This window comes from Colletotrichum tamarilloi, assembly GCF_030869305.1.
Source record: "Colletotrichum tamarilloi strain Tom-12 chromosome Unknown Scaffold_109.1, whole genome shotgun sequence".
Classification (NCBI taxonomy): domain Eukaryota; kingdom Fungi; phylum Ascomycota; class Sordariomycetes; order Glomerellales; family Glomerellaceae; genus Colletotrichum; species Colletotrichum tamarilloi.
In genome coordinates this window covers 80432-100137 of record NW_026849492.1, presented here as the reverse complement: position 1 = coordinate 100137, position 19706 = coordinate 80432, and the positions used below count along the sequence as shown (strand labels likewise).

The window sequence follows — 19706 nt, the reverse complement described above, 5'->3', positions numbered from 1 at the left end:
CATCGCAACCTCCCGCCACAGACACCCATCCACCTCTTCTCATCGTCCATGCATGTCTCCAACAACAATGTTTTGAGGTGAACGAACAGGAAAACGCCACGGATAAGGGTAACTTGCAGATGTCTCGTCTCGTAATCTCTCTCCGAAAAGGGTGGGATGGGAGGAAAGCAAAACACGGCAGTGTCGCCTACTCGATGTTGCCGAGTCCTCCAAGATCCGAGGAGGGACCAGGGCAGGAGTGAGACATGCAGGCGCATGCGATCACAAGGCCGCGACGGCGACTGTCCATCACGAGAAAATGTACTGCAAAGATACTGCATCACCAAAAAAGATCACAGCCGGCAAGAAAGGAGCAGATATACGAATCATAACTGTGTTTTACTGATTCAATGACTATCTAATGGTTGTCCCAATGTATCCTGTTGTGGTGGTATCTTCCCATCGCTCTCCCGGCGATCCCTCCCCCCGTGGTATATGTACATGCATGTAAATCAAGAAACGCTGGCTATCTATACAATTCCAAGAAAACGATCAAGCGCAGAGCTCGCATATCGATAATGGATAAACAAACAGCATGAAGCAGGAAATCCATTCATCCTAGCAATCGTTTACTCCCATCGCCAGAGACCATCGTCGTAGAGAACGCGGTGCCTCCGTGTACCCGGCCCCACGGTAGCCCGGCGGTGGGGTGTCATCCGCTCCTTGAGTCGGCGGCGCTGGGCTTCTTCCTCATCCTCAGCTCTTGCCGTGAGATGGTCGACAACTTCCATACGGCGAAGAGCATCTGCCAACAAGTCCTCTTGGTATCGGGAACCGTAGCCAGTAGAGGTGCGGTTCAAAGGAGCGGGAGGGACGGGTACGGCGGTGCGGCTGGCAATCTTGGCGTTTTGCTCAGCGATGCGTAGTTGCTTCTTAACTTGGCGATCCTCCTCCTGGCGTTTGCGCTCTTCACGCTCCTTGTGATCTCGGTGACGGCGGCGGCGCTCCTCCTCCTCGGCGCTGTGGTAGCTGTGGCGCGATTCAGAAGAGTGATGGCGGCGGTGCTTGTTGTCGATAACCTCAATCTCGACCTTGGACCGCGGGCGCTCATCGACGATGACTGGGCGAAGAGAGTCGCGGCGGACGTGGCTGTAGCGGAACTGAGGGTTCTCGCCGCCTGCAATGGGTGAAGGCGGCGCGGTGTAAGGTGAAGCGAATTGCTTTGGTGGTGTGCGCGGGGTGGGTGGAGAGTCGACAATCACGATGCGCTCGTTACGTGACCGGTGCTTGCGGTTGAGGTCCAATACCCTTTGACCGTTTACGTATACTCCGGATTGGCGGTGCTTTCTCTCGCTCGAAGAAGATTCGCGACGAGCGCGGCCTCCTTCATTGCCCGAGGAAGTTCCGCGTGGTGAGCTCATGGGAGGAGAGGGCGGCATCTGCTGAGGAAATGGGTATGCTGGTCCGACAGGAGCATACATGGGCACTGGTGAAGGGTAGCCGACTGGACGCGGCGGGTGGTTGTAGATGACAGGGTTGGCGCAAAGGCGGCCGTTGCGGGAAGCAGAGCAAAAGGTGGGTTGCTGTTCCTCAGCCCTCCGGCCGTCGGGGTAGACGTAGGTGTAAACGTCGGTGGTGCACATTGTATCTTGTGTAAACGTATGAGGGCGCAGCGTGCGCGGGGTTGGTGGTGAGGGTTGAACTACCTGCGTAACGAATGGAACTCGTCTCGCGGGTGTGGTCGATTGGGTAGAGGAAAGAGTCCTCGAGAGTGTTGGTGGACGTTGATGTTCTCGATTGGAGTTGGCTGGACGACGAGACCTGTACTTATAGACAATGGTGTTGTCGATATAGTGAGCTTCGGGGTGGTGATAGGAAGACAACGTGTCGGTGTTGTTGGGGTGAAGTTGAAGTGGTATGTTAGAGCTTGTAGTGAATCGAAATTGTGTTGTGTCTGACTGTTGGTGGTGTGAGTTGGTGATCTTTCAGGAGAAGATGCAAGCGAGGATGAGAGACTATATACCAGCTTGGGAAGGATTCAAGAAGTCAGGTGTTGAAGATTCTCAAAAAGGTTCTGCCTAAGTATAGAGAATGGATCGACTAGGTATGATAGATTGGGGTAGCGTCTGTCGTCTAAGTGCGGGAAGCGTTTGGCAAAGTGTAAATAGTCCAAGTGGAGATGTTGAGCAGCGTGGGAACAGGTTGTCTCGAAGAGATTCCGCGTCTGAATTATATCGTCTGAGACGAAGAAGCGCGTTCTAATGGTGGTGGCATGGCAGACCAGGGGCAGCAAGTCGCTAGTACCCAGCGTCAGCCGCAAGAGACGGCGGAGGACCCAGGTATCGTGGGCCAAAGGTGCTGCAGGCCGTGGCATTGTGGAGATTTGAGGCCTTGTGAGGGTGGATTGCGCCTGGCCCATGCCCCCTCCCCTGTCAGACTGCTGCCTTCACACACATCGCTAGAGGCCGATGAGTCTTTGCTCTTGGCCGCTAGGCCTCTTTCGTGCTCGGTGCTCGCAGGGGTGTTTCTCTTTCTTGGGAGGGGAGGGTCGTTGGAGTCCTCGGCCTAGGATGGTTCCCCTCGCTGAACGTTTCCGAAAGAGCTCAAGTTTCCCTTCTGTCTCTTGCCCGCATTCCTCCGCTGGGGAAATACCTCTGGAAATATCGCACAGCCTCTTTTGGGGGAGGCCTACTGGTACTAGAGGCGGTGCACGGGAGGTGACTTTTGGGACGTTGCCAGGGTGGGCCACCATAAGCCGTCAAAATGAGGGCGCTGGAGGGAGCCAAGGAATTTCGACAGTCGTGACAGGCTTGAGGGCGCACAAGTGGCGCTTTCTTGTGTTCTTCTGATGTGTCTGAGAGTAGTCCTCAATTCCCAGCTATGTGGCCTTGCGCATGAGGGTGTGGTTGAGTGCTGTGGATGCGGCTCGTGTAAATTGCGCCGCGATGTTGAATCCATGTAGTGGTATCTGGCTCACCGTAGGATGGAGAGGGAACCGACTGGCTGGTGGTCAGCGTCTCTATTTTTTTCGTCTGGGCAGAGGTCGTGGATGGTCGCCGTGGAGGTCTGGCGTTGTCGCAGCCTCGTGTAGAAGATGACGAATCCGGACTTTTGAGTGGGAAAGCCGCGAAACAATAATCTGGGCGATATGATGCTATTTTGGCTCCCAACTCGGTACCATCCCTTATGCCACCACTTAAGTGCCAAAGTGTTTCCCCCCGGTTCTTCATCTATTCGACGCGGGGAGAGGCACCTTGCGCGCGCCGTTGGGGAAAGCCAGGGTGACATGGACAGCGGCAATCGAAACATTTCGACTGCAGATTTGGCCCGTGTTGGCCAGGCCCGACCTGAAGATGTTGATTATCGAGAAATCAACATCGTTTCCGAATAAGCGACAGCCGCCGTGGTGCTCGAGTCGCAGCGATCTTCTTTGTTCACTCTGTTCAGAATCGGTGATGCATTAGCCAATCATCCCATTGAACTTAGCGAATGACACCTGAGTCACTTCGGCCTCGCAGGGTTTTCATGCAAGCTCTTTGTTTGTCTTCTTGCGCGACGCTACAATGCGGTTTCTCTGAGTGGCCGGTAGGACCAGGTCCACTTAGTTGACTTGCAGATGGGCTGGTGTGCATGAGGCCACAATTGAAGCAGTCGATCATCGGACTCTGGAATCTGGCCAAGTGGCTGCGGGCCAATTCGATAAACTCCACCTCGCGGGAACTATCAACGATAGCTTTCGTTGTCGCCGTCGAAGGATCGTAGGCTGCAAGGGGAGCCACTGAGGGCTTGACAAGGTTGGTGACGATGCTCGTCCCATGGCGCGCACCGGTCCAGTACCAGGAAAGCGTCATGTTCGTCCCGCCAGTTCAGTCGGAATCTTGGCTGCGGAAAGAAGCATACGGGCATGGTTTGGCAGTGTTAGTATGCGAGTGAGACGGCTGTGCTGGTCACTAATGGCACCAGGTTTGTTCAAGGTGCACACAGCCACCACAGCCTGCTTCTCAGTCGGACCAACCGATGCAGCCAGGCCTTGTTTCGTGCAGGTGGATAGCAAAAGAAGCTTGACATCTCATCACTTCAAACAATGACGAGGGGAGCGGGGTGCGTTTCTCTGCAAGGTCTGCAAGTGCTCCGAGAGGCTCAATCGATTCCATCGCATCGAATCGTGTCGCAGTGCAGCGCATTACATCGTGGCAGCAGCAATTGGAGTTGGAGTTGACATTGAGGGGGAGAGGAATTGGATGGAAGCTGCTGGGAGGTGAAAGCTCCGACCACCTGTTTTTTCCCCGGGCCGTCGCACAAACTCTTGGAGACAACGATACGTACCTCATCATGTCCACACCGCTCCCTTCCAGTTTTCACCTTCCGATTCCAACCGCCGCCAGCAGGCACCAGTCGCATTCTGCCTTAGGTCAGAACAAAATTCCCCAGATTCCCTTGATGACTAACACGGGCTGGAGGTCACCCGATGCGGCTCACCCTAGACTTACCGAAGGTACGTATCGCATTACCTTAAACGTCTGCCTGGACACCCGACATCTTGACAGAGCTCAGATTCCCACCTGTTTGTAGCCATCTCTGCTGGGTCTTGACAGCCTGTTACAAGACGAATTGGTCGAGGTTCTAGGCTCATAGGACTTGTCCACAATCAGCTTCTCGTACATGGCAGGCTCATCACTCATTGGCTCGTGGCCCGCGTCACTTCAAGACACCAACCACACCAGACGCGTCAACGCATCCAGGCACTCTCAAGGACTACCTCCGATCCTTCGCCGGCTCGCTTCTTTGAATCCAGTCATTACAGTCATATTAAACTCGCCACCAGTTGCCTAGCGATAGACGCGGTAGAAATTGCGTATCCGGAGGTCGACTACTTCCACTTCCACCTGAGCTGAATCAACAGGATCTGTATCGATGTTGCGATGCATCATGCCTCCTCACACGACCTGATTATCTCACCCCCGGATCTCCGAGAAATAGGTGGCCGGAGGGCTCCCGACCAGCTGACCGCGAGAATTCCCGCAAGGCTGTAGGATCTGCTTCCCTGAACCCCCTCACGTCTTTCTTGCACAGTGCCTGGCACACACAGCCAAATATCGCAACCACCAGATTAGCTTCTCAGCCCCCATTTGGGGGCCGTTTCGATGTAGCCCATCGGAGGCCGCTCGGAGAGACTGGAATTCGCTGGAAAATATCTTCTTGACCCCGTGTTCTGAACATCCTTCTCTCATTCCAGTATCAAGAAATCGAACCGCTTGTGTCACCCACAATACACATAGCCGCGCGGAAGGGTCGCTACATCATCATCAAATAATTGGTGGCGTTCAACCAACCCTCCCCAGCCTTACGAGGCAGATTTACTACTCCGAAACGGACTTACCCATCACTAATATCATTCGCCAGACTCAAACACCCACATTTAAGGCTGCTGCGAGTCAGGCCGGGTCTTCCGGGGCAAAGTACACGCACAAACTTGCGAAATGCTCGGCGTTCTTGGCTCGTGCGTTCTGCTAGGAACATGGTCTCTGATTGATCCGTTTCAAGACAGGGAACCCAGACTATTCTCGTCCCGACTGTGTTATGCAGATGAACTGACTTCCCCAGAATGCTTCTGGAAGGCTGTCTACTGAAGACTCATCCTCGTCACAGCGTCGTACGAACTATTGACAGTCAAGCGGCTTGTGATGGGTCACGCCATGCCATCAATGCCGTGACACGCAACACGACAAAGCTTGCGCGCTTACCCGCATTATCAGTACTACATCTCATTTAACCTAAGCTCGAAAATGCCTCGCTCTCGCAGTTCTGGGTCATTGACATTACCGAGATACCGAAGTTTGCGTAGCTCTTCACGCCGCGGCGTCCGTTCTAGGTCCTTTTATGCCCGCGAGCTACTGTAGACTCTGCCAGGTACTGCATAGCCTTGCCGTGGTGCTTCGGAGGTGCCTACTGGCGTGAGAATAGCGTAGTGGAGGCTTCTTGTGGGTTTCCAAAGTATGAACCTGACGAACTTTCCAGCCTTCGATCATGCGAAGTGGAAGAACGCCATGCCGAACGGCGCTTCGCGCCTCGTCACTTATCCATGTATTACTACCCCGCGAGAAAGATTGTCTCTTGCCTGACCCATGCTTTTCACTTCGTACAGAATTTGATGCTTGTATTACCTCTGCCTCCCAAACTGCCTACGTGAGCTATATCCCCGCAAAACAACCCAGCCACACGTCTATGCCTTCGCCTTCCCTGTGATAGACTGCCTTGGAGCGAGGTTGAAAGTGCCATCGGCTCTCTTCACCCGAGGATTCGTTTTCGTCGGCGTCAGCTCGTCACGCTTCTCTTGGACTGCTTCTTCGGCGCGTTTCTCCTTGAAGGGGCCTGCATCATCATCATCCGAGTCCATTCTGGCTTGCTTCGTTTGTGTCTGTCGTGGAACCAGATTGAAAGTTCCGTCTGCTCTCTTCACTCGAGGGTTTGTCTTGGTTGCCTCCAGTCCCTTCTTGCCCACAATTTCATCGCGTTCAACGAGTGGCATCCCCGCATTGGGGAGCGACTTGAACAAGAGTTAGTCAGGCAGTTTTGGTGGAGCAGACTGGAATCACAACTTACGGCTACTACAGCGCCTGCGCTAGCAAGAATAAGAAGAGTCGATGTGAACTTCATGATGATGATAGGAGTGAGTGGGTTCTTGCTAGGAGCAGCTACTAGAAGTTCGATGTCGAATCGAGTGGATTGTGAGTGGACAATTGCCAAACGGACCAAACAATTCAAGGCCTAGCTGGTTGGGTCCCGGGTAGGGTAATGGCTAAATACAACAAAACCACGAGGGTTGACTCTTGGCGCCTACCCCGAGTGGTCTATGCAGAGAGACGATGCGCAAGTTGTTTGTAGAAAGCCTCACTCTTGTGCCAAAGCGCCGTATCGCTGAAACGGCATTGGTGGAAGGAACGCGTACGGCACCGTGCATTGTAGGCGATCTTGGCTACGACTGGGTCAATAATCGTGGAAACATACAGCGTAATGCCGGTAAATTCTTCGAAATAGCGTGAAGTTTAATGGCAATTGTCGCCGGAGGCTTTCCAAGCTATTGGGAGGCAATTTGACGTTATACTGTGTGGCTGAGACTTCAATCCTCACGGCAAATCCATTCATTCGGCATAACATGGAAAAGGGGCATGGCATGCAATGAATGTCTCAAGCGTAACTGACTCAATTACATCAACCCACTTGGACGATCTCCCGAACACTGGACTCTCCGCCTTGAACTCAAAGTGCCAGCGTTCAGCCGGACTGCGTCCTGGTGCATCTTGAAAATCGAGTCAACGAAATGCTTTCGTTGAACACAGATGAACCGAGGCGTAGTCTGATGTTTTGTCGCCGTCTGAAGACTGACTCGTGGCGGGCATTTTGGGGAGATTTCGCAGAAACGAGGCCACTACGGATCGACGACGGTTTCAGGTACGCTGTTTCAGTAAAGAATGAAGGTCAAAGTCTATTCCGATGATGTTGTCAAGATCAGATGGCTGTTCATTGGGCCAGATGGTCTTCCAGCCCGCGGTAATTCGGTGGCAGTGAGTGGCAATACTGCTTGGCCTTATCTCCTTGGACCTTGGTGATTGTTGTGCAATACAGGATTCAAGATCTGTATTTGAGTTGACCCTGTAGAGCGATTACCATTGTAATATCGACACGGATACCACATACAATGGCGGCTCTGAAGCCCGTCAACCAGGGGATATGGTCTTTTCCAAGATTCCTTCCCTTCTTTATCCCGGTAGTTTCCCTTTACTTCCTGACGCCGATTCTAAACGAAACATGGTCATCCTGGGTACTATCTCGGAGCGATACTCACTTAAGCGAGCTTAGTCGGGCAGCATTGTCAGAAAAGTCGTGGTTGAGTTCAGTCCAAAAGAGACATGAGTGGATGAGTGTGAACAAAGACTACGACTCGATACTGTCAGTAGAGTGTTTCCGGGTCGCAGTATCAATATCTGATTGTCAACTAGGTTTACAGCAAGAGATGAAAGTCTCCGCTTCTGGTATACCATCTGGGACCTGTTCCCAGCAACCTACACGTGTCCCTGGGATGTCCAACGAGTCGGCAAACTCGGCGATGGGGGCAAGTGGATATGCGGAATGAGTAAATACGAAAGGGCGAAACCTAAATCTCGAGCTTCAGAGAAACCTATTCGCATCTACAGCTTTGGTATTGGAGATGACTCCTCTTTCGAAGCGGAGATGCTCAACCGCTCCAGCGCTGCTGAGATGTACGGTTTCGACGACACAGTCGACGGTTGGGGCAAGGGACTAGAGGCGTTTCCAAACCGGACGCACTTTTTCAAGACGGCTGTCGCAGAGTACGACTACTACGATGAAAAGGAGAAGACAGAGTTTCTCTCAATCAAAAGCATCATGAAGAAACTGAGGCACGATTACGTGGACCTGATCAAAATGGATATCGAAGGGGATGAGTTTCCGACATTGGAGTCATTTTTGGGAGACTATGCGAAAGGTGGTGAGCTTGAGGGCAAGGAGGTTCCAGTTGGTCAGATGGTGATTGAGATTCATGTGCCGGAAAAGGGACCCAAGATCAGTCAGTTTGCGGAGTGGTGGGAAAGGATTGAGGAGGTTGGCTTCAGGCCTGTTTGGAGCGAGGCAAATCTCCTCGCTGTCACGGTGGGAGATGGAAAGCCGTGTTGTTTTGAGGTATGCCACGCCAGAAACTTTTGCTTATCTTTTGCAGTTAAATAACCCTTCTTTAACAGTACACTTGGATAAATAAGAGAGACAGGAGAGGCGTCATCTGGGATAGAGGGAACGAAGCTCTATGATAGCATCTTGCAACAACATGATGTAATGAAACTCTAGGGTAATGTTTGAGAATCCGTAGCTCACATATTAACAAAACTACTGGCACTTTAGAAGTCTATTCAAATAGAGGTGTATTCGAAAGTACGATGACTCTCATTGCTTTCCGCCATTTACTAGAGCAACGCAGCTCTCTTGACTATTCGCTTTGCTCTTTTCTTTCGTCTCTTTCTCCTCATCCGTAGGCAAAGGAATCCAAGATGGGTCAAAAGACCTAAAGTATCGATTCATCGTTTCGTTAAGAGACTCGGGAAACGGGTATGCACGACTAATGGCGTTGAAAGAGGCAGGGGTGGAGGGAAGGGTCAGAGGGAGGTTAGGTCCCTTGCCTTCGACTTGTCGGGGTTGACTGGACGCAGTACATCGTCAGTATCTAAATCCAACCAATTGGAATTGCTGTAGAGAATATTGGTTTCACCTTTCTTTCGAATTCGAATTCATTTTTTCAATTAGGGAGTTGACCGAAGCTTAAGATTGTATCAAGGTTGATGTGACGGTATCGTGGCCCGGGAGTTCACTTCTGACCAACCTACTCTCGACATTGAATTGGGCTTTATATCTCTCACTCGAAATAAATTGCTGTTTTAAATACCAGGGACTCTCGAAACGGTCCGCATTGTTGAAGAGGACTCAAAAGGACTCTTTCTCTTTGTCGGATAGATGTTCCACGAGCAAATGTGAGTCCTCTTGAGTTAAGAGGACTCAGTCTTAGCGTCACGCTTCCCACTACCACATATCATATGCATCTCGGAACTTCATTCATCCCCAGCGAAGATCTCAAGATCATCTGTAGTAAATCTAGCAGTACTATGTAAGTGCATGCACTAGCCATGTTTTCTTCGTTACATCGGTGTGTTGGCGACTCAGGATCTTGCAACTGGTTTCTCAAGAGAATGAGGGATTAAGTTCAAGTGTCACTCAGCGACGAAGCAAATGCCTTGTCTGGAAACCAGGATCTCGGCGAAGCCTCTGATCGGCTCAACCCGCGCGCGTGTGCTGCGTTGGTGTGTCTAACAAGATCACCAATGACAGGGCAGTGTTGTGTCTGAGTGGTCCATACCCTCTTTCAGCTGGAATTTTGAGTCCTGTCTTCGGTGTGATATTCAGCCCGCATACTGTCTAATTGGTGGTAGATGGTCTTGGCATCTGCAAGCCACAGGACTCTTATTTGCCTGTAGATCCTGAGTCCGCCCAAACAACACAGTACTTAACTACCAACCTTTCCCCTCAGGCACAGTCTCTCGTTTCTTTCAAAGCCTGTCAAAATCTAGACACCTTTTTTTTATTCTGTAAAGTAGACTCTCTTGCTTTATAGGACACTTTTACCCCGTCACTCTTGCCTTGCAAAAGGCGCTACCCTCCTTGTTTACCATTTCTGCCCTCAGAGGCCGCCGTCCGTCAGAAAGACGGCGGCCTTTTGACGGGAACCGATCGATCCTCGAAGAGCTTGGTGTGGAATCCTTTCCCCCGAAACACTCGTCGACTTTGATTGTGACCCGCCACCGCCGACTGGCCTAGCGCCGGAGCAACACGCACAACATCCTAGATGCTTGGGGCAGTCAAGGTCCTGGGATATCACATGTATAACATCACCCAGACCGCCAGACGTTTTCGATTCCCATGACAACGATTTCATTGGGTATGTCGATGGCTGTCTAAGCGCAACTTTGCTCGACCATTTCGAGCGCGACGAATTTAGATTCGAGCAATTCTCGAACTTGATAACATCCTCGCTATTCGAGGAAAATAGCAACACGCCACTGCGTTTACCAACTTCGCCAATCGAGAGTACTGGACACAAACCCGACTTACTGCCGGGCCACTCAACTTCGCCATTCGAAGATACCAGACACAAACCTGTCAAATCATCGTGCCATTCACGAAAAAGATATACATGCCAACACAGCAGTTGCAGCCATTCCTGCGACCTGCCCAAAGATATGCGAAAGCACCGCCACAAGCACAACAAGCCGACACAAGAAGAGCGCTACGCCTGCCCAAATAGCGGCTGCAAGAAGAGATTCCCCCGAAAGGATAATTGCCTCCGACACGCGCGGGAGTATTGCAAACATTCGTTTCCGTGAAACGGCCAGAACTGCCATCGATCTACGCAAGGCCATAAGCCTATTGAAGAGGCATCTAGCATTTATACATTACTGGACGAACCTTGATAGTAATGTAACGTATGAGATCCGGTGGAGGAGGGGGGGGGGGGGGCGCAGTGGGGGTTACAACTAATGTACACCGACGACACAATATACCGAGCGTCACATCCCAATTCCTACAAACGAATATCATTCTCGATAACTAGTTGCGTTGCCCGATTTTGGTGATCATCAAATGAGACTGCAACTGCCTACAAAGCCTCATCTGATGATCACTGAAATCGGACAAGGTCATTGGCCTGATTGAGAGTGTTATAGACTACAGGCGACATGGTCAAAAGACCACAACTATCTAAGAAAAGATGCAATCACTGGAGCATTTTGCGAGCCTAGATCTATCAAATACATTCGTCCATCGGACGGACCCAAATTGTTTGTAATTTTTGTTTTGAGAATTTAACAAGAACAGGAAACCATGTGTTTTCTCTCTTACATGTGATCCAGAGTGATCAATAACCGCCTTGCCAATATCGAGCAGAGCCTGGACGAAATCTCGGTCCAGACTAGTGAGGACTAGGTGATAGGACATAGCCAACGCCCCTAATCCACTGGACGGCTTGGCTTCACATGTTGCTGCGCGGTGTCTCGCCCCCGGACGCAGTCTGTCCATCATCAGCCTCATCCTTTGGCGTCATCGTTCAGATGCTCTAGCCACCATCTTGACTGCTCTAAAGCGCCGCCGTAAGTCAAGAGGAACAGAGGAAATTCAGCATAAGAAGTCTTCGAGGATCATCACAAGTACTCAAGACTAACCAGAGCTGTGGTTCTGTAGCCATACCAAAGTGCTTGAACGGAAGTTGGACGACATGATGTCGCTTCTGAATCGTGACCGTGAGCAATCAGCTCGAAACAGCCAGGCTTCACACGGCCATCCATCGCCATCGATCAATTTCCATTCGACATCGCAGCCTGATTCAGACGACTCTTATTCGCCATTAAATCTAGCCGCAGATCCGGTCGAGTTGCTTCAAGGAATACTGACAATCATCCCAGGGTATCGAGTCATCTTGCAAGAAGCCAACATGGGTCTTCGACTGTACATGTCCGACATGGTTCCTCAATTTCCGTTTGTTCCGTTACCCGTCTGCGATGCACAACAACTATACAGAGACAAACCGCTGCTTTTGGAGACTATCATTTGGACATGCAAGCCTCCTGAAGGCGAGCTAACCGAAGTGTTCAAGAGATGGTTTCGGCAACATATCGCGCACCGAGTGGTGGTCCTGCTTGAGAAGAGCTTGGAGATTTTACAATCATTGCTGGTATTTTTCGCTTGGTGAGAAACACTGAGTCAACCATTTCCGAGATATTTCTGATAACTAATGTTGATTCTTGTATATTTAGGAGCGATATACATTACTTCGCGACATCCTCTGATACCAGCCTTATGCACCTCGCCCGAGTACTAGCAGAAGACTTGGAACTGATGAAGCGTCCCGACCTCTCGACGTCGACCTCCAGATCAATTGTCGAGAATGCTGCGCATTTGAGAGACGATCTCGCGCTGCGTTGGGGCTCCTCTGCATCAATTCTGTGTAAGAATCTACCAGGTATCTCAAGTATTGTTCCGCTCTCTGAAGCTTACCGTGATAATGTCCCTAGACATGGTAGTCTCCTGGGCCGGTCCTCTCGATTGGACTTTGCACGTTACTTTGTTGACTGCTGTGAGATACTGTCAAACGACAAGGAGCTACCGACCGACTCCTTGCTAGTGCATTTAACAAGAGTAAGAAAAATTGCTCTCAAGTCGATGATATTTTCGGGGAAAAGAACGACTCTCAGGTTGGTAGACCGTTTGGGCTTCATGCCATGATTATTGCCAACGTCCAGAAAGAGCTTGAATCATTCGCTGATTTCTTGCCAACCCATCTTCGTTCAAACAGTATGCCCCGTTTCTGTCTTAAGCGTGACTTGGATGCCGCTGACAACCTACGATAGACCTTTTGCGCGACCATTGCATGGCCATACGCATCCGGCTGTTCGAACCTGCCATACATGCGAACGGAAATTACGGATTCAAAACAGCCCACTTCAGATCTCGCATCATGTGGCGCTGATTCACAAGCACTCAGGAGCTCTTAAATGCTTTCCTGTCTCTGAGTCTAGAACCATACCCTACTCTCACGTTCGTGTCAATTCTTCATCTGGCACTAGCCAGAATTAAGGCAGCTGGACTTCTAAGTGTGGAGGACCACGATTGGGACCTGGAAACAGCGAGGGCAAATTTAGACTTGGCCGAAACGCTTCAAATATTGAGCGACCGATGCAGTACTATACCTCGCGCCACCAGCTATAGCAGCACGATTTTGAGCAGTCGTCAGCGGATGGTGGCAGCTTACGCCGGAAACTCTTCGGGAATCGGGAGCTGGTATCTATCCAAGATCGGTTCGACTGATGCTGCTGATACTCTGCCGATGATGATGGACCCAGCCTTTTTACTGGACAGCGGGATGGCGGAAGGATACGACTTTTGGCAGCACCTTTCAGGCTTATTCTACGGAAATTTGCCGAATGTTTAAAAGCTTATATGGTCTATTCCAAGTCACTTCAAAAGCTTCTGCCCCATGTGCCCTTGCTACTAGTCAGCTGTTGCGAAACTTGAACATGACACCTCATTCTTCTCGATACCTATGCGTGCTCTTACTTGAACCGCAATATCTGACTTAGGTCTAGTAGCCGTGGCTTCAGTCTCACCAATTACAACGGCGCGACACTGCGCGAGAAGGCCTAATGTGACATCAACAAGTATTGCGCATATAAAATCATCAGCCTTAAGTCCTTCCGTAATGTCACTTCAGTCTTCGTATTCTCTTAGAACATCGAAGAATGCATGTTGTGGAGGAACGGTCCGAAGATCACCCCATCATGCGGCCCAGGGTACCCCAACCAGCATTGTATGAGATTTGTCGGATGATAGACTGGGACCAGGCTTCACACCTTTTTTGCATGATCAACGGCTCGCAAGTACTACGCAGATCCGAAAGACCCGCAAATTGTCATCGTCTCACGGCACGGGCTCCGACATAAAACAAGTATCATGTATCGTGGCGACGTCAATCGTACACATCAGCCAGATTGCTACCCAAGACGACCCTTTGGGTCGCTGCGTGTGCAACCTCAACTTTGCTCATAAACCGCAACTCTTGAGGAGTCGTAGTTAGTTTTCTTGAGCCAAGAAGAAGACAAACAATCGTTGCATACAATTTGCTGGTTCCGAGGTCTTACTTGCACCCATTAATCCAGGTCTTCCTCCTTCCGAGTGCATGATGCGTTTTACCGACATTGCATTCGTATTATTGTTGGTGTCAGAAAGCGCTCTTGCAGGTGAGCTCCAAATCAACAGATGCACTACTCTTCGGTCAAGCTAAAGCAACAAATCAGCACCGAGACCACGAGGCAAACGAGGCGAAGCTCTCGCCATCACATTGATTCCCCGCGAGTTTAGCGACTTTGCGAAACGCAATCAGCCGTCTCTACAACAGATCGCAGCCAATGGACGCGCGTGCGGCAACACCGTACAACAAGGCGTTTGCGATAATGGGAGGTGCGGAAACTTTGTAGCTCCGACTGGCTTCGAAGTAGTACCAGGCGCCGATCCGCAATGTGGAGGAACAAGCCGGACATGACATTGGCTTCGTCTGGTTAGGCGGCCAAGCTGAACCCTTCCTTGGGCTTCTTGGGAAATTTGGATACTTCGACTGTATTTATTGCCCACCGAACATAATTGGTATACTGTACAAAGAGGATGGGCATCGCTACATATAATGGTTTAAAGCACCCGCAGTATTCCTTCGTCAGTAATGATCCTCCAGAGTCATAGTCACAGTCTTCGAGACGAGGTACTCCTCAATCGCCACGTCCTTTCCAGACTCCTTTCCGTAGCCAGATTGCTTCATACCGCCAAATGGAGACTCGGCCGCCGACGAGTTGCCAGTGTTCATCCCGATCATTCCAGCATCCAAGTTCTCCATCAACCGCCATGTGCGGTCGATATTCTTGGTGAAGAAGTAACTGGCCAGACCCATGCTCGTATCGTTGGCCCACTGTACCGCCTCGTCCTCGGTCTTGAACCTGTACACACCCAAAACGGGTGCAAAGGTCTCCTCGCGACTAAGAAGCATAGACTGCTTCATATCGCGCAAGATCGTCGGCTCGTGGAAGTATCCAGCCTCAAGACCGACTTCGGTTCCCTTTCGGCCGCCGTGTACGACCTTTGCACCTGCCTCTACTGCATCTTTGACGTGAGCTTGGGCTTTGGGGATGGCGCGGGGTGTCGTCAGGGGTCCCATGGTCGTATCCGACTTGGTTCCGTGGCCCATCTTGATCTTCTTGGTTCGTTCGACTAGCTTTTCCAGGAATTCCTCGTAGATCCCGTCTTGGACGTAGACGCGATTGGCTGTGATGCAAGCTTGGCCTGCGTGACGCCACTTTAGTGCAAGCAATTGTTCCAGAGCTTGGTCTTGGTTGCAGTCTTCGAAGATGATGAAGGGGCAGTTTCCTCCGAGTTCCAGGGTCAGCTTCTTGAGGCCCTCGGCGCAATGTTTGGCGATCAGACTGCCAATGTTGGTCGAGCCCGTGAAGGAGACCTTCTTCGTCAGAGGATGTTTGCAAAGAGCCTCTGCTACTTCAGGGGTGTTGTCGAGAGACGTTGTGATGACGTTGAAAACACCCGACCCGAATCCTGCCTTTGTGGCTAGGTGTGCGAGAATGAGGCACGTCAATGGTGTCTCCGGTGACGGCTTCGCAATCATGGTGCAACCTGCTGCCAATGCAGCGCCGGCTTTGCGTAAAATCATTCTAACACGTTGTCAGGACTGCATCTCAACGGTCATGGATTGAAATTGAGTACTCACGCAATGGGAAAATTCCAGGGCACCAGAGCAACAGCTACACCAATTGGCTGCTTCACGACTACGACTCTCCGATTAGGTGCAGACGGCGTCGAGATGTTTCCTCGGATGCGCTCGGCCTCTCCAGCGAACCACCACGTGAAACCCAGCGCATAGTCAAGCTCGCCTTGAGCTTCTGCGAGAGGCTTGCCAGACTCGTGGGTGAGAACTTGGGCAATGTCATCTCGATTCTCGCGAATGAGGCGGTCCCACTCTAACAGCTTCTTGGCCCGAGACCTCGGGTTCTCGTAGCGGAAGGTCTGGAAAGCTTCATGGGATGATTTCACCACTGCGTCGACATCGGAACGGTCAAAGTCTGGACTTGAGGCAAAGACTTTCCCAGTTCCCGGGTCCTCGATTTCAAATCTCTTTTTTGAGGATGCCTCCACCCAGGAACCGTGGACGTAAGCATCCGTCTTGAGAAGATCGGGATTGGCGAGCTAATGATGTTAGCAAAGAAGGCGACAAATTTGAAAACTGGAAAACATACCTTGAAAGGCAGATCTTGAGCCATTATTTGGATTTTTGGAACAGCAACTTCCTTGCAATGTAAATGGAATTTCTAGTCTATACGATATTGATGGGGATGCGGCTGATGCAGGCTACATATAGGTGCGGAGATATATAGCCGACTTGAATTTCGAGTCCGCCGCGACCCCGCATCTTAAGAAGTGCCTCCAAATGGTGCCGAGTATTCAAGATGACGTCTTTGTTCGACACATAGCCAATTAAGCGGAACACATGTCTTCCAAATTATCGAGAACCTTTGAGGTCCATGCAACTACCCACTAGTCAGGCCGATCTTGAGGCGTTTGCAAATTCAGAGAGCCGCGAGACGAGTGAAACCCCCCCCGATTATTGAACATCATAGCAAGCCCCCCTCTGTAATATCATCTAGTCACTCTAGGTCCTCCTATGCAGTCCCAAGTTCCCTCCCAAGTAACAGTACCACACCTGATTACTGATGCTGGGTATTCTATTGCTCAGAACGTCAAGTCAACCTCATCCGCCCGCCTCCGAATCTCTAATTCCAAGCCGGGATTCAGCAACGGATTGACGCCGTAGTCCGTGATCGAGGTATCGGCCCCGACGGGAAGTTTCCACTCGTACTGGAGTAGGAGATGCACGAGAGCGATCTTGATCTCGTTGGCAGCGAAGAAGCGACCGGGACAAGCATGTTTGCCGTGGCCGAAGCCGAGGTGCTCCGGCAGAGTGCTTACTAGCTGCGACACATTTTCCTTGCCGGGCTCCTCTCGCATCCGGAGGAAACGGTACGCGTCCCACTTTTCCGGCTCCGGGTACACCGCGGCATTCCACTGAGAGTGGGAAGACACGGCCGTGTTCGCTCCCTTGGGGATGAAGGTTCCGTCAGAAAGAGTCACATCCTTGATAGCGATACGTTGCATGCTAGCTGCAAAGACAGGATGTGTTAGACCGTACATCAAAGTAACAGAGGCCGGATGCTATGACGTTTGCACTTACCAAGCTGCAGGGGCTTGATGCGCTGACTTTCTTTGACAACGCTGTCAAGCAGCTTCATGTTGTAGAGAGACGTCTTCTTCCAACCACCCTCTTGGAGCACAGTCCGAACCTCCTTGCGAAGTTCCTCAATGATCTCGGGATGCTTTGCCAGATCAACCAGAACCTGGCCCAAAAGATCGGTAGTTGTATGAATGGCGACCGTCGACAGGAACAGCTGGCTCAAAGCAGGGTCATACGCAGTGCCTTTGGACTTGGAAGCCTGCTCGAACCATTCGATGGCGTCTTGGTACACAGGCTTCGGTATGCCCTCGGCGACCGCCTTGGCCTTGAGGACCTTCCGCTCGTCAATGATGGGCTGAATGATCTTGGCGGCTGCCTTGATCTGTCTCCGCGCTTCCTGGCATCCGGGGAGAAACCAGTGGACTATGGGTCGGAGGAATGGAGGGTATTCGCGAAGCCGGTCACCGGCAGTAAAGCCATTAAGGGTGTAGTTCTTGGTAATTTCGAGCCAAGCTTCGTTTCGGCAGAGTTCGGTGCCAAGGAAGACGCGGGAAGAGATGCGGGCGATGAAGTGGAGTAGTGTTGCGCGCATGGGAATAGAGTGCCACTCTAGTCAAAGTCAGGGAATCTCTATCTTGTTTGCACGTCTTGCTCCTTTGTACCTTTCTCTGCTGTGAATATCTTCAGGAGGGCCAGAGAGGCCTCTTCAGCTAAAGGCTCAGTAACCTTTGCTATTATTACATTGTGAGCGTCATGGAATGTTGTGAAGATAAGAATGATCCGAGATTATTGCCCGTACCTAGCTGCTTGGTTAGGTCTTTGTTGATGACGACTAGTGTAATGCTGTCATGTCCTCCCTCTGCGAATGCATCGAAGCCAGGATACTTCGTTTGGAAGAACTGGGCCATGGAGTTGTCAGTATCTCTTCGTCTTCTGTCATACGATTCGCATTCAGGGACGGATTTCTTAACCTCTTGAGAGAACGCGGTGAAGCTCAAGTCACTATGGTTGCGAATTTCATTTGCCATCGAGGGAGGCAGCACAATAGTATTGCCCATATCCGTGATCATCTGTGTGGGCTTGTTTGGATTCGCGGTAAACCATTGCTGCATCAACTTCCTCGCGTTGAGGAGGTAGTTCCTTTTGGGGCGGCTGTCCGTAAGTTCGAATCTTCTCTTCTGGTTGATTGATGGGGTATTGAGCTTTGTTCCCTGGAGGGAGTAAACAAATATGATGAGTAGGATGGTCGTGAAGAAGTAAGACAGGGGCTTGGCCGAGCCGTCGAGAGTGTATCTCGTTTCTCCCAAGAGAGAGCTTGCGGCTCCAGTTCCGTCCATGACTAGCGGTCTACCCATTAAGAACTAAAGGTCCAAGATGAGATTGACTCTGATTTTCTTGCGTTGATGTTGTAAATCAGAAGCATGTCAGGGGAGGTGATGTGGTAGTATTTATAGGAGCTTGAGCATGGTCGTATCCAGGCATTCGAATATGAGTTGACGTCAACGAGAAGCTAGTATGGCACAACGACAAGAGGTGAATACCTTTTCCCTCTCACTCGCCGCTCGGACGGAATAAAAGCATCCTCCCGTAGTCCTACGTGGACCCAAATCAAGTGTCGAATCTAGGGTCACGACAGATCTGGGGCTGCGGGGATGCGTGGCATGCGTTTGATGCAAATACATTGGTCATCTTCCATGACCGAAAGGATCAAGTATATACCTCGTACATTGTCTCAGCTCTGTTAAGAAGGAGCAGCACAACAAGTTTGGACAGCTCCATGTCCATCGCTGCACAGATACTTCCCGCGGTAAGTTCTTCTTCTCCTGTGGACTCTTCCCAACCGTCGTCTCAATACTAGCGCCCGGCTGTTTGAAGATCAATTCCGCTTTGCAGGCATGTCACAAGAATTGAGACTTATGGTGGGAGATCTCATCGTTCGGACAATGATGTGCTGAACACTCCATCAGCGAGGGCTTTGTGACACTGTCGCTCAAGCTTGGCATTTACAGTTCGTCTTCCCTCAGACGGAACTGATTTCCCGTAATCCGGGGCTTATGATTCGCTCAGAGAGCCGTACTTCGTACACGGATACAACTAGGTAGGTACAGGTAAGTATGCGATGCAGGATGACATCCGGTCCGCTAGCGCTCTCATGTGCGGCAGGGCTAGGGACGATCCACACGGGATCTCTCCTACGCCAAGCCGCATCGAGCCTCCCGCCGGCATTCATCCAGCTAGGGGCCAGTCATGGCGGCAGTGAAATGATTAGCGGGCGTGGGCGGGGAAACGGACTACCATCTACGGTGTCTCAGACCTTTCGTCACGAAGC

General features: G+C 51.1%; 8 protein-coding genes across 8 annotated transcripts; 4 read left to right on the top strand and 4 right to left on the bottom strand.

Annotated features, from left to right (window-relative positions):
- Positions 1-608: 608 nt before the first annotated feature.
- CTAM01_13973 (uncharacterized protein) lies at positions 609-1622 on the bottom strand (the record flags this gene model as incomplete). Its single annotated transcript, XM_060529975.1, has 1 exon — positions 609-1622. One exon carries the CDS (start codon positions 1620-1622, stop codon positions 609-611), a length of 1014 nt encoding a protein of 337 aa, XP_060375477.1.
- A 3517-nt stretch (positions 1623-5139) lies between these two features.
- CTAM01_13972 (uncharacterized protein) lies at positions 5140-5752 on the top strand (the record flags this gene model as incomplete). Its single annotated transcript, XM_060529974.1, has 2 exons — positions 5140-5438; positions 5584-5752. Coding segments are annotated over 2 exons (468 nt in total), but the record flags the coding sequence as incomplete, so codon positions are not given.
- Positions 5753-6202: 450 nt separating this feature from the next.
- Positions 6203-6636, bottom strand: CTAM01_13971 (uncharacterized protein; the record flags this gene model as incomplete). Its single annotated transcript, XM_060529973.1, has 2 exons — positions 6203-6526; positions 6583-6636. 2 exons carry the CDS (start codon positions 6634-6636, stop codon positions 6203-6205), a joined length of 378 nt encoding a protein of 125 aa, XP_060375475.1.
- Positions 6637-7678: 1042 nt separating this feature from the next.
- On the top strand, positions 7679-8804 carry CTAM01_13970 (uncharacterized protein; the record flags this gene model as incomplete). The annotated part of the gene is made up of 3 exons (XM_060529972.1): positions 7679-7929; positions 7980-8679; positions 8739-8804. The coding sequence occupies 3 exons, from the start codon at positions 7679-7681 to the stop codon at positions 8802-8804; spliced, it is 1017 nt and encodes a 338-aa protein (XP_060375474.1).
- Positions 8805-13330: 4526 nt separating this feature from the next.
- Positions 13331-13525, top strand: CTAM01_13969 (uncharacterized protein; the record flags this gene model as incomplete). Its single annotated transcript, XM_060529971.1, has 1 exon — positions 13331-13525. The coding sequence occupies one exon, from the start codon at positions 13331-13333 to the stop codon at positions 13523-13525; it is 195 nt and encodes a 64-aa protein (XP_060375473.1).
- Positions 13526-14272: 747 nt separating this feature from the next.
- Positions 14273-14632, top strand: CTAM01_13968 (uncharacterized protein; the record flags this gene model as incomplete). Its single annotated transcript, XM_060529970.1, has 2 exons — positions 14273-14330; positions 14388-14632. 2 exons carry the CDS (start codon positions 14273-14275, stop codon positions 14630-14632), a joined length of 303 nt encoding a protein of 100 aa, XP_060375472.1.
- A 168-nt stretch (positions 14633-14800) lies between these two features.
- On the bottom strand, positions 14801-16409 carry CTAM01_13967 (succinate-semialdehyde dehydrogenase; the record flags this gene model as incomplete). The annotated part of the gene is made up of 3 exons (XM_060529969.1): positions 14801-15803; positions 15860-16335; positions 16386-16409. The coding sequence occupies 3 exons, from the start codon at positions 16407-16409 to the stop codon at positions 14801-14803; spliced, it is 1503 nt and encodes a 500-aa protein (XP_060375471.1).
- A 469-nt stretch (positions 16410-16878) lies between these two features.
- Positions 16879-18714, bottom strand: CTAM01_13966 (cytochrome P450; the record flags this gene model as incomplete). The annotated part of the gene is made up of 4 exons (XM_060529968.1): positions 16879-17306; positions 17378-17986; positions 18040-18108; positions 18177-18714. 4 exons carry the CDS (start codon positions 18712-18714, stop codon positions 16879-16881), a joined length of 1644 nt encoding a protein of 547 aa, XP_060375470.1.
- Between the last annotated feature and the right edge of the window lie 992 nt (positions 18715-19706).